A 14,083-nucleotide genomic window follows, 5' to 3' on the forward strand; every position below is an offset into this window, starting at 1 on the left:
GTCTAGGCCACTCGCTGTCCTCCCACACCTCTGGCCGCTTCACAGAAACCTTTCTATTGTTTCCCTATGGGACTCCACTGGTCCCCGTGCCCACAGTAGGCTGCAGTCGCCAAGCAGATTCCAGTCGGTGAGCCAGTCTGCAGCTGTCCCTCTGGGCTGCAATTCAGTAGGAGCCCGGAGCTTGGTGGGTCCAGCGACTCCTCCTGAGAGCGCTGGCAAGCCTTCTGCCCTGTTCCACTCCGCTCTCGCTCTCCCTTCCCCACTCGAGCTGTCTGTAGTTTGTACTCACTCACTCGTCTCTCTGTTCATATCCCAAGCTTTCCATGATAGGAGCAAGCAGACAACACTGCTACTTACTCCACTGACATCTTCCTCCTCCCCAACATCATTATTAGAGAGGCTGTTTTCACTCCATTTTATGCTCCTTCCTCCTTTGTCAAATATTAATTAACCATAAAGACATCGGTTTGTTTCTGGACTCTCTATTCTGTTCCATTGATCTATATGTCTGTTCTTATGCCAGTACCAGACTGTTTTGATTACAGTGACCTTATAGTATAGTTTGATGTTGGGTATTGTGATCCCTCTTACTTTGTTCTCCCTTCTCAAGACTTCTGAGGTTATTCAGGGTCTTTTTTGATTCCATGTAAATTTTAGAAATATTTGTTCTAAATCTGTGAAATATGCCATTGGTATTTTAATAGGAATACATTGAATCTATAGATTGCTTTCGCTAGTATGGACATTTTAATGATGTTAATTCTTCAAATCCAAGAACATGGTATGTGCTTCCATTTATATTATCTTCCTTAAGTTTTTTCTTCAGTGTTCTATAGTTTTCCAAGTACAGGTCTTTTACCTCCTTAGTTAAGTTTATTCCTAAGTACTTTATTTTTCTTGTTGTTATAATAAATGGGATTTTCCCCCCTAGTTTGCCTTTCTGATACTTCATTGTTGGTGTACAAAAATGCCTTTGGTTTCTGAATATTGACTCTGTATTTTGCCAAACTCACTTATTAGGTCAAGTAGTTTTTGGTGGAGACTATAGGTATTCTATGTGCACTATCATGTCATCTGCAAATAATGACAGTTTTATTTCCTCCTTTCCAATTTGGATGCCTTTTATTTCTTTTTCCTGTCTGATTGCTGTGGCTAGAACTTCCAGTACTATATTGAATAAGAGTGGTGAAATCGAACATCCTTGTCTTGTGCCTGATTTTAAGGGAAAAGCTTTTATTTTTTACCTGTTGAGTATAATGTTGGTTATAGGTTTCTCGTAAATCACTTTTTTAATGTTGAGGTATACTCACTCCTTGTATCCCCCCCTTGCTGTGTGCTTTTATCATAAATGGGTGCTGGGGAAATTTTTCTTAAGGATTAGACCTTAGAAGCAGTTACCAACAGATTGTAAAGCTTATCTGGGATCTTTTAAAAATAAGGCAATTTCTCAATGTCAAATAATTTAGCATGATGAATAAATGACTTCCAGATTCCTTTAAACTCCAAGGCTGTGAAGGTCATCCTGGGCCAGTAGACTGGCAATGCAACATCAATATTATTACCCTTACATCAATCACTAAGTCACCAGGGCAGAGCTGTGACTGGACAGAGAAGAGGTATTCATTCATATATCAAAAGTAGTATAAATTATTTCTTTAATAAATACCGCAGAAAAAATAAAACTTTGAACACATGGCCACCTTTGATAATACAATTCTTTCTTCTCACACCAATGTAGGAAGTTTTGTGCAGTTTTCTAATTTAGAGAAAGATCAGTGATCTCATGTCTTACATAAACTAATTAGTAAATTTGCATTTTAGATGCTTAAAAGGGTCTACTTAATTCGAGCTTGACATGTTTACAGCATTATGGCTAAAGCAGAGATTTCAAAATTGAAAAATCAGTGACCATTATGTAGCCTTCTGTCTTGCCACATAAGTAAGCTACCATGCCTCTGATTTAAGGACAATGACTCCATATAAATGCCTTAAATATTAAATCACATTCTTTTATGAATATGCATGGGATTCAAACATTTAAACAATTATTACTATCTTCCATGTGTAACATTGAATGCTTACTTGTTAAACTTAATATGACACTTTTCACCTACTCCAGGATTATAGGAACTTTTTATAAAAATAGGATACTGAATAATTGCATGGGAATAAGAGTGAATTCTAATTCTAGCAACCTAAATGACAGAACAGAGACATTTCCATGAACCCATAGGGCCAAGTGTAATTGTGGCAGAGGATGGAGAGAGGGACCAAGATCATACATGGTTAGCTGCACATTTACATGACTTATTTCAAGTCACTCAACTTCAAAAGCAAATACACAAAAATCACTTCAGATTATAAAATGTTTAACTGTATAAAATATTGACAATTATTGATTTCCTATGTCAGGATAGCTCACCAAATCCAAAAGCATTAGAACCTCCAATGCTCTGTGAAGCCTGAACGCTTGTAGATGTGTATAGTCCTGTCACCAGCAAGCCATCAAAAAAGGTGCTTGTTGAAATTGTCACTGAAATAGAGGAAAAGAAAAGAAACCTCAATTAATACAGTCAGAATAATAAGATACATTTCTAAAGTGTTAGAGACTGTCAAAATTTTTACTCATTAATTTTTATGCTATCACTAGTTAGTATTTTCTTTACACATATTACAAATTACAGAAGAGCAAAATGAAGCTCAGACCTCCATGTCTATAATTGCTAGTCCTAAATTTAGTACATCAGTCCTCTCTTTCTGTATTCATTTACACTTTCCCTAGCTATGTGCAAAATCATCTAAAAATAATGGAGTATTAAATAGCTAGTTTCCCCACATCTACCACCATCCCTGAATGCAGCAAAAGGCATTGCTGGAGATTTGACATTGTGACGAAACACTTTGTTTTAAGTATTTTAAAACAATCTTACATCAGCTGAAAGAAGAAGAGTAAGGTGCAGTTATTGTGAGTCTACATTCCATAGATGAATCCCTGAAGATTTTTAACAAAAGCATATTAATTTGTATAAAGATATCCCTTTTCCTTATCAAAACAAGAGAGGAAGACCCCTGTGTTCTTTAAGTTTCAGACAAAAGTCTACAAAACGAGTCTGAGTGGTTTAATAACTAGAAAATCGGGATGCTCCTGGGAAGAAAAGTTTCCAATTAACTTTATCTGTAAGCACTCAGGTTTAGTTTTTAAAAATTTTATCTTGCTGCTCACCACCTAAAAATTAATCATATTTTCCTCCTTGATATAATATTTTCTCCTGCACTGACTTAATGAGATCAAGATGATGCCATTTATAGAAAGCAGCTGTGAGAAGGTAATATTACTTTGGTAGTACACAGCACAAGTCTATCATCAATGCTTGGTGGCAATAAGAAGAGTCATATTAGGTCACTTCTGGCCAAGATGGAGACCTAGATTGACATGCCACGTCTCCCTCCACAACTAAGAAGGACTACAACTACGGCAAAACCAGAAATAACCAGAAGTTCCAGAAAATAAAGCTACATGGAAGGCCAACGTATGAAGTTAAAAACAAGTGGTGCTCATCCGGACAGGCAGGAGGGGCAAAGCTGTGGCAGAAAGATCAAGCTGTGCCAGCAGCGGCAGCTTCAGCAATGAGCAGCGGGACCCAGTAAGCACAGACACCCATAGTTAAGAGGAGGAGAGAAGCACCCAGGAACCAACCCTGGCTGCAGACCAGACCTATCAGCTCGCAATTCCAATGCCAGGGAAGGCAGACCCCCATTGTCTTGGACCATGCGGCTCAGAAGGCGTGGGGACGGAGGAGGAGGCTCCTGGTCTCTCAGTGGAGAGTAATGGCAGGAATCCATCTTGTGCCCCCACCCCCAAACAAAGTACGACAGAGTAATGAAAAGGGTTGCCTGGTTGTGACGAGCACACGGGGCTCTGCCCAATATAGCGTAAGAAGGAAAGATAAACAAAAAATGGCCAGAATGGCAGAAATAATGATTAAAGTACCAATCACACAGCTAACCGAAAAGCAAATATGGGAATTAACCAATGAACAAATAGAAAATCTTTCTGAGGCTCAGTTCAGAGCTATAGTCATAAGGCAGCTTACGACCTAACAGCGGGACGTAATCAAGACAGGGAAGGAATGAAGGCTAGTCCTGCTGAAATGAACAAAAATACATACAAGACAAGTGGTGAGGAAAGAAAAACCAGGAATCAAATCAACAAATTGGAACATAGGAAAGGAACAGTCAACTAGTGCAGAAAGAGGAAACAAAAAGTGAGGAATATAAGGAGAGGTTCAGAAACCTCTGGGACAACTATAAGCGAATGAACATTCGAATTATAGTATTGCCAGAGGGTGAAAAAGAAGGACTAGAAATTGAAAAATTATGTGAAAAAATAATGAAGCAGAACTTCCCAAACTTGGGGAAGGAAATAGACTTACAGGTCCAGGAAACACAGAGAGTTCCAAAATAACTGGACCCAGGGAGAACCACACCAAGACATATTATAATCAAATGTCAAAAATTAAGGATTAAGAGAGAATCTTAAAAGCAGCAAGAGAGAAGAAAAGAATTATGTACAAAGGGGTCCCAATTAGACTATCAGCTGATTTCTCAAAGGAGACCCTACAGGCAAGAAGGGACTGGCAAGAAATATTCAAAGTCAATCGGCAGCCGTCCGTCTCGAGAGACGATGGTGTAGCTTCTTAAGAGTCTATCTGCACCGCCGAGAATGGCTGTGCAGTCCGACTCGGGAGTGACACGGTATCTGTCTCCTCCCGTGTTAAATCGACATCTTGCGATGATGCTGGAGTGTCCTCTCCAGTGAAGCTGAAGCTACAGAGCCTGGGCAGGGTGATATGGAGGGTCTGCTGTTGCCCATGCAGCAGACCCCCCCTCTCTTCGCAGCTGAAGGGTCCAAGGGAAAGACGGAGTCAATACAGCTTGGCTTTAGGTGCGCCGCAGGAGTTGCCGGTGTTGACTACAACGTCAAACCGCCTTAGGGACTCCGGCTCCGGATTTTCTGTCGGGGTTTACTCCCTTAGCCTTTCCCCTGAAGAGGTATGCCGCAAGGCAGCGGAGGTTTTATGGGGTCAGAGTTTTCCTTCTCTGATGTGCCCTGACTGGAAGATCGAACCAGCGACACTTAGCTCGCAGGCCGACGCTCAATCCACTGAGCCAAACCAGCCAGGACCAATATTCAAAGTAATGAAAAGCAAAAACCTACAGCCACGATTACTCTATCTAGCGAAGCTGTCATTCAGAATAGAAGGACAGAGAAAGTGCTTCCAGGACAAAATAAAACCGAAGGAGTTCATTAGATCCAAACCACTGTTATATGAGATGTTAAAGGGACTTGTTTAGAAAAAGGAGGATCAAAACTATGAACATTAAATGAAAACTGTATCAACAACCAACAACAGAAGCTGGGGAATCGAAACTAAGGCAAACTAAGTAGGCAACGAGAAGGGAAAAAGAATTATAGGTATGGGGAACATATTGGGGGGAGGTCAGCGGGGAGAGGGAAGGGGGAAAAGGGAAGGGAGAAAAGGGAGGGAGATGATGCAGGAATTAAGAAGCATCGTAGAAGGGAGTGGAGTAGACAGGAAGATGTTGAGAAAAACTATATGCACAACAAATGGACATGGACTAAGGGGAGGGGGACAACTTGAAGGAGGGGAGGTCACAGGGTGGAAGGGAGCAGAGGGAAAAGAAATTGGGACAACTGTAACAGCATAATCAATAAGAAAAAAATTTTTTAAAAAGAGTCATATTAGCTTTGATGAGAATGTTTAAACTCCAAGAAGTCTAGCTGAATGGTCTTAAACATCCATATTATAAAGACACATATATCATTAGAATAGCCTGACTTCATGCTATCTCCAAAATAACATTGGATGTTGGAGTAAATCATGTCCTTTAATAATAGCTAATATTTTGAGTGCTGGCATGTTAAACTACAAGTAAACCACTCAGGCACTGAGCTGAGTAGTTAACATGTATTATCTCACCTCATTATTGAAATATCTCTATAAAGGGAATACTATTGTTATTTCCAGGATACAAATGAGAAATTTGTGGCACAAAACAATTCAGAACCTGTCTAGGACCATCTGATATAGTCTAAAATTTTCTGATGCTTTTTACCTGGCTCCTCTCCCATTTTGTTTCTGAGCCCACCAGATCCCAAGGGGGAAAAGTGGCTGTGGCCAAATCCATATTTAATAACCTCTTTCCCAGATTATTTACATCCATGAGGATTATTTGAAGAAAAGGAAAGTGGAAGCTATAGGAGTCACTATTACTGTTAGTATTGAGAAAGAGGACCAAAGATGGCCAGGAGGTGACCTCACATCATAGTGGATAAAGCCCTAGGCTGGGTAAGAGATGAATCAGCACACTGGGCACTCATCTGCTGCTACAAGTTCTTGAGTAAAATCACTTCAACCCTGAGTCTAAATCTCATCTACAGAATCACATCCTAATCATCAACCCCCTGATTTGTTTACTCCAGATTTCCAGAACTGGTTTACTGATGCCTCCATCCTTTGGTTCAGTGAGTTCACCTTGACTTAAGTAAAAAAAGAGCTTAAATTGCTTCTGTGCCCTATCTAGGGGATTAAAACTAAATTACTTCCTATTAGAGAGCTCTGGACTACAATGCTGTGTCTCAGGTCATCCTTTACAGCAGGTCAGACTCAACCTGCAGTTTCTCACTATAGACCCACGGCACCCTGTTTTTACCCACTTCCTCTCAATCACTCCACTCTAGTCCAGTAAGATGGCATCCCCCATGTATTAATACACAAACACAGTCCTGGTGGACTCCTCTCCATTTCTTTATATGTCTACTCTGGTTCTTATTTCCAAAATTCTGAAAAATGTAAGGGTTTTGAGGGTTTGGGAGTGAGGTGAACCTAAATTTGAGTCTTACCTCTCTCTACCTCTGATCAGTGTGTGACCTTGGGGGCAAGTCTGAGTCCTCATTTACAAAAGGGAATGATAATAATTTTGGATTTATTGTAAGAATGAAAAAAAATTTATTATCTCTCTGTAAATGTATCTACCTCCATAACACACTATCATGAATATAGTAACTAATCAATAAAAGTTAGTTCCCTTTCCCTGCCTGCTCTCAGACCTTGAAGCTCTGCCTTTCTCTTCCATTTCTGAGAACAGGAATCTTTGAATGAGCTCCTGACATCTGCCTTGCCAGATGCCTCCACATATCTAATCGCTGGACTGCCCACATCTGAGTCCTGCTGCCTGCCAGGATTCTCCACCTACCCCACACCCACCCACCCACACACACACACTGCTTCATTCTGACCACAGTTCACACTACGTTTCAGCTGGGCTCTCAGTGGGCCCAACACAAGTGGCAAAGCAGCACACCCCAACTTGTTATTAACTTGCCCACCCTGCTTCTCAGTGTCAATTTAAAATGGAGGCTAAACACTGTTGGAGAAAAGGCTGAGGGAAAAAAAGAAGCATATGTGGCAGCTCGGTCTTTCTTGAGTTATTCAGTTCTGGTCTCAAACAGCTATTCTCCTCACAGCAAAACAAAACTGCTGCCATTCTGCCATGACAACTGATAAATTCAATTTATTGATGGCTTACACATATCTAGTGATGTTTCATTTAAGAAGAGACATGGACCTAGGAAGCTGCCTCCATGGCCTGTCACTCACTTGGGTATTGAGCACATTTGGATCTGTTGTGCCACTGAGATGTCCATCCAGGCTACTAATCACTTGCCCAATCTCCCCTCTCATCTGCCACCCAGTACACCTCCAGACGCAGAGAAGAAAATTCTGATCTTTACTCCTCCATGCACCACAATGCCTGCTTCAGATCAGTGCCCATCTTTATGTAGATCCTTGAATGCTGAAGCACTATGGTCTAGTGAAAACATCTCAGGAATACGAAGACAGGATTTTATCTCCAATATTACCAATTTGCTATGTCAGATTGGACATGTTTTTCTCTATGTTTGTTCTATTCCTAGCAGCAATATTGTCTGGTAATCTCATGACAAAGTGAACTTAACTATGTGAGAAATAATTTTTAAACATTGACTGTCTTAGAAAAATGTAATTACTAAGAAAAAACACTTATTAATCTTAAAGTCTCTTGCTTTAAATACTATCCATAAACTGACTACTTCCAAATTTCAATCCCCAGTCCAGATCTCTTCATATATCTCTTTACATATACTCCAAACATATGTCAAGCTGCTCCTTAGCATCTCCACTTGGATGTCCAAGGAGACATCTTAACCTCAGCATAACCAAAACTGAACTCCCACCCCAGTCCTGCTTCTGCTGTGGCCTTACCCAACTCAGTTGATGGAGGCACCAGCTTTCCTGCTGCTCAGGCTAAAAACCTGAGTCAACTTTGGAATCACCTTCTCCCACACCCTGAATGTAATCCATCAGTAAATCCTGTTGGCTCTGCCTTTAGATCATATCCAGAATCTCACCATTTACACCCTACTCTGAGTTACCAATGTCTCTCCCATGGATTATTGCACTAGACATCTATCTGGTCTTCCTAGTTCTACCCTCCTCTCTCTACAGTCAGTAAAAGAGTCAGAAGAATAATTTTAAAACATGCGTCAGATCATGTCACTCCTCTGCTTACAACTTTCTAAGTCAAAGTCTTCTCAGTGGCCTACATGGTCCTATGTGATTGGCCTCCATTCCTTCTTTGTTTTCATCTCCTTCTGCTCTCCTCCTGGCTCACTCCACTCCAGCCACATTAGCTTCTGTGGTGTAGCTGAGATATGCCAAGTCTTTGCAGCAGTCCTTTCCTCTACCTTGGACTCTCTTAATACACATATCTGAAGGGCCAATTCCCTCACCTCTTTCAAGTCTTAGCTCAAACCTGCCTTAACCACACTATTTAGAATTGCAAATGACCCCGTCTCCTGCCCTTACAATCCCCACATTCCCAATGTCCCATATTTGGTTTTACTTCCCCCTTTTTTTTCTATAAGTAATTATTACCTTTAATACATTATACTAATTTACTTGTGATGGTTTTTGTTTTTATGTTTATTGTCAGTCTCATTCTGCAGAATGTTCGTTAACTCCATCAAGGCAGGTATCTTAAGTGTCTTTAGCAATTCCTGTCATTTTTCAGTGTTCAAGAATATGTATTAAAATCTTTATTAAAGAATAACTCATTCATACAAAAGTGTACACCTTTGTCTTATCTACTAGTTTTCAGAGGAAAAGTATGTCGTCAACCCTAGACTTTATATGTCAGATGAATCCCACTTGAAAAAGCCACATGGAAAGAAGACAGAGGGAAGTTGGCTATTTATGTTTGAAATGTTTTCCAGAATGCAAGACAAATCAATGCAGAGACCACGAGACAGCCAAAGAAATCTACAAAAACAGAAAACCAATTTAAGTACTTGTATACATCTTCTCACATACTATATGCTTATACAAACCATCCAAAGAAAAGATTCCCTGTTAGAAGCTAACTGATTATAATCTATTTCTTGCCCCACTAGAGTTGAGAATTCAATGCATTTTTAAGGAAAAAATTATATTTGCATTTGGAAAACTGCTGCTCTCTTGACACTATGGAACAGCATTCCTTTTCCTCCTTTATACAGATATAATGCATAATCCGTATGTGAACTGGTAACAAGTATCTTATTGTTAAGGAAGAGGAAATGTTGCCCAGACTCGTAAAGGATACAACATAACTTTCTGATCACCAGGTTTTCTTTTATTCAAAAAAGAGAATGGGTCCAATTTCTGTATTACAAAAACACCTGACATAGTTTGGATTCCCTGATAGTTTGTAGGAAACTCCAAGATATCTGAAGCCCACTTTTTTTTTTTATTGACTGGAACACTAGTAATGAACTTATGAGCAATCCAAGCAAGAGTTTATGTCAAGGATATCTGACTCTGAAACTGTCAAGAGCACCCTTCTCTCTGCCCCTCTTTTACCTTTTTAACAAATGCTTCCACTTATATTTACTTGCAGCCTCTGGTTAGTCTGTCAGGGTTTTAAAAAAAAAAAAAAAGCCCCATAGAAACAAATAATTATTTCAGGCTTTGGGGCTGCTCTGGCTACCTCTTCTTACTGTGTAATTCTGCATCATCAACTCCTGCCAGTTCCTGCTTTCATTTGGGGCCCTTCCCTTTACCCTACCATATTTTCCTCATTCCTTTTCCATAAAGCTTTGCTTGACCCCTGACATGTTACTGTTCCTATGTGTCCTGACGACTTTTTTTCCCTCTAATGCCACTGGGACTCACCCTTCAAGCACTATTTTAGTGTCTCTAGTCTTAGCTTACCACTTACATCCACAAACGTGTGCTACACAGGCAACTGGTATAATTTTCCTAAAAGCAGAAGAGTGGCCTATGATAAAGGAATGGTTTACTATACACAGTACTAACATGGTCCATGATAGAAAAAAAAATTGAAGCTCACATTTCTGAATGTAAAATTATTTTAAATATGTATATAAACTAGGAGGAAAACTTACAACTTTCATGGTTACCATACTATTTGGCCCATTGATGAAGCTGATTAACTAAAGACACAGACATCTGTGCCTATGGACCTTCTGTATGTCCTCTTCGGAGAAGTGTTTGTTCAGGTCCTTTGCCCATTTTTTAATTGGGTTGTTTGTTTTCTTGATGTTGAGTTGTATAAGCTCTTTATATATTTTGGAGATCAGTCCCCTGTCTGTGATATCATTGGCAAATATGTTTTCCCATATGGTTGGTTTCCTTTTCATCTTGCTGATGTTTTCTTTTGATGAGCAGAAACTTTTTAGTTTGATGTAGTCCCATTTGTTTATTTTTTCCTTTATTTCTCTTGCCTTAGGAGATGTATCCGTGAAGATATTGTTACGTGTGATATCTGAAATTTTCCTGCCTATGTTTTCCTCTAGGACTTTTATGGTATCACGGCTTACATTTAAGTCTTTAATCCATCTTGAGTTTATTCTCGTGTGTGGTGTAAGTTGGTGGTCTAGTTTCATTTTTTTGCACGTCCCTGTCCAGTTCTCCCAGCACCATTTGTTAAAGAGGCTCATTGGCCATCAGAGAGATGCAAGTAAAAACCACAATGAGATACCATTTTACACCTGTCAGAATGGCCATCATCAACAAATCAACAAGCAACAAGTGCTGGCGAGGATGTGGAGAAACAGGAACCCTACTGCACTGTTGGTGGGAATGCAGACTGGTGCAGCCACTATGGAAAACAGTATGGAATTACCTCAAAAAACTAAAAATGGAACTGCCATTTGAACCAGTGATTCCACTGCTAGGATTATACCCGAAAAATCCTAAAACCCTAATTCAAAAGAACTTACACACCCCTATGTTCATAGCAGCCCTGTTTACAATAGCTAAGTGCTGGAAACAGCCTAAGTGCCCATCTGTAGATGAGTGGATCAAAAAACTGTGGTACATCTACACAATGGAATACTATGTAGCAGAAAGAAAGAAGGAACTCCTGCCATTTGCAACAACATGGATGGAATTAGAGAGAATTATGCTTAGTGAAATAAGCCAGGCAAAGAAAGAAAAATACCATATGATATCACCCAATACAGGAAACTAAAGAGCAACACAAACAAATGAACTAAATAGGCAAAGACTAGAATAGCAGTCAGTAGGGGGGAGGGGGGAGGGAGAGAAGGGGGATAAGTAAGGGAAGGGTCAGGTCAAGGAACGTATATGAATGACTCATGGACATGGACAACGGGGAGGGATATAATTGTGGTAGAAGGGATGGGCTGGGAGGGGGGAGCAATGGGGGAAAAATGGGACAACTGTAATTGAATAACCAAAAAATAAAATTAAAATAAATAAATAAATAAATAAAGACAGAGACATCTGTATCTAGATTTTAAATAAACTATACATGAATCACAGGATTTTGTGTGTATTTGTGTACAGATATAGGTACTCATTTGCAAATGCAAAATACTCAGTCCTAATTCCCACTACAGATATTTTTGTAAGTTTTTGATATTGTGATTCAGAATGTTATAGTCCCAAACTGGAGAATTTAAAATGTGCCAAAGCTAATGTCAGGTTAAAATGTTTCCTTTAAGCCCTAACCAGGTGGCTCAGTTGGTTGGAGCATTGCAGGTTCAATCCTCATCAGGGCACATAACTAGGTTGTGGGTTTGATCCCTGGTCAGGGCATGTACAGGAGGCAACCAATTGATGTTTCTCTCCCACATTGATGTTTCTCTATCTCTCCTTTCCTCCCTCCATCTAAAATCAATAAACACATCCTCAAGTGAGGATTAAAAACAATATTTCCTTTAAAAAATACTTTATGAAGCTGCCTTTACATAAACAGAAGTCACAGTTAAAAGATATAAACTTAGGTACAATAGGATAGGAAAAAATTGCACAAAATTTTTATATTTGAACTATCTTTAAGATAAATACCTGTTAGGACTACTTGTGTCTAACTGATATCTAACTAGCCCAGTTAATAAGCAAATCTTTCATTCTCTTTTCAAGATTATTAGCCAATGGTCTAACTAATGTTGTGGGGGAACAAATAATATTTGCCAAGTGCCAATTCCCTTTCAGAGAAATTTACTATAAAATATGAACAACTGCTGAATCTAGGTGGTGGGTATACAGATAGCAATTGTCTACTCTTTTAACTTCCATTTCAGAAAATATTCATATTAGAAGAGGGAAAGAAAGAAGTTCTTATTATAAGCACACTTAGAATGAGCCCTAGAAAGTACACTATACATTCAGACTTTAAGAACTAAGCTATAAGTAAAAACTTCTGTGAGCCAAGAACTATGTTAACACTGTAATTTGGATTTTATCAACTAGAAAGGCAAAAGGAGATATTTAGAACTAGTTCCTTATCAGCAAAATGTTTATAAACTCTATCTGACATTTTAACAATTCTAGAGATTTTATACAAATTAAAATATATCACAACATGGGATAGGACCCACTAGTTACCCATTTTAGACACCAAAGGTTTATGTAAAATTGTCAAATAATAGTTTAATGATTTTAAATAGATAAACACCTACTTAAACTATTCAGTCTTCCATATAATCTACTTCTTTTCATGGTTTTAGAAATTGTCATGATAAATTTATAAAATTCTTCCCCAGGGGACTTTTTTGTTGTAAAGTCAATTTTTACATCTTTTATATTTTGCATTAAAATGTTATACAAAAACCTAGCTACTCTAATTATAGAGAAAAAAAGCAGTATCAATATTTTGGATTGCAAGTAGAAATAAAGCACATATATTATTACCTATAATCAGAAAGCAAATGTGTTTTATCAGATCACAACATTCCCTTGTTCAACAAATATCTCTCGCTTCCTATCATATACAGATTAAAATCCTGTTTCAAGGCAGTTTCAAAGACCTCCAGTCTCTGGCCAGGATTAATCTCTCCAGTTAAATTTTCCCATTTAATCTGGAAACACTCTTTGATCCAGTTAAACTAGAACATCTTCTTTACTTCTCTATCTCCTTGCCTTTCTTTAAAAAACATCCCTTGTTTCCTTTTGTTAAAAACCTATCCACTCCTCAGTTGCAGGCTCAAATGCCATCTCTCATAAAGTGTTTTCTGACCTCCTGGGGGAAACCACCTCTGCCTCCTCAGTGATCCCATAGCTTTCAGGAACCAGGAACATTTGATCACATCCCACTTTTCTCAGAGCTGGCTCAGAGGAGGAGTTCAATTGTTACAACATGAAATAAGATAAAAATAAAGTAAAAAATATCTGAGAATATAGTATAGCCAAAGTAACTGAATTTGTGAAATCTAACATCTCTTCCACATACACAAAAAGGACCAGTGTTATTCACAGAGGTGTATGAAAATGGAGGTTTCTCCGGAAACAAAATAATAATTATTATTTTCAAAAATAAAAATTACAGTACTCAAAAATCAGAAATGTCAGAGAAAATTTTGGTTAAATTTTACATTTAATCATAATTCTGCTTCTTTTGCATACATATACTTTGTGTATGAATATACATACATATTTAAGTAATACCAAATTAATCTTCCAATAATTTTGTCACTAAGACACCGACACCCTTA

General features: G+C 38.7%; 1 protein-coding gene across 3 annotated transcripts in view; it reads right to left on the reverse strand.

Annotated features, from left to right (window-relative positions):
• The window catches only part of RELN (reelin), a 650,203-nt gene that overhangs the window by 550,462 nt on the left and 85,658 nt on the right, over nucleotides 1–14,083 (reverse strand). For all 3 annotated transcript variants that reach the window (XM_090287313.1, XM_090287314.1, XM_090287312.1), the window contains exon 2: nucleotides 2,423–2,533. In XM_090287313.1, coding sequence (XP_090143439.1) covers nucleotides 2,423–2,533 — 111 coding nt within the window. The remainder of the gene's footprint in view (nucleotides 1–2,422; nucleotides 2,534–14,083) is intronic.

This window comes from Furipterus horrens, unplaced genomic scaffold (assembly GCF_987537825.1).
Source record: "Furipterus horrens unplaced genomic scaffold, mFurHor1.1.pri manual_scaffold_9, whole genome shotgun sequence".
In the NCBI taxonomy this organism is placed as follows: domain Eukaryota; kingdom Metazoa; phylum Chordata; class Mammalia; order Chiroptera; family Furipteridae; genus Furipterus; species Furipterus horrens.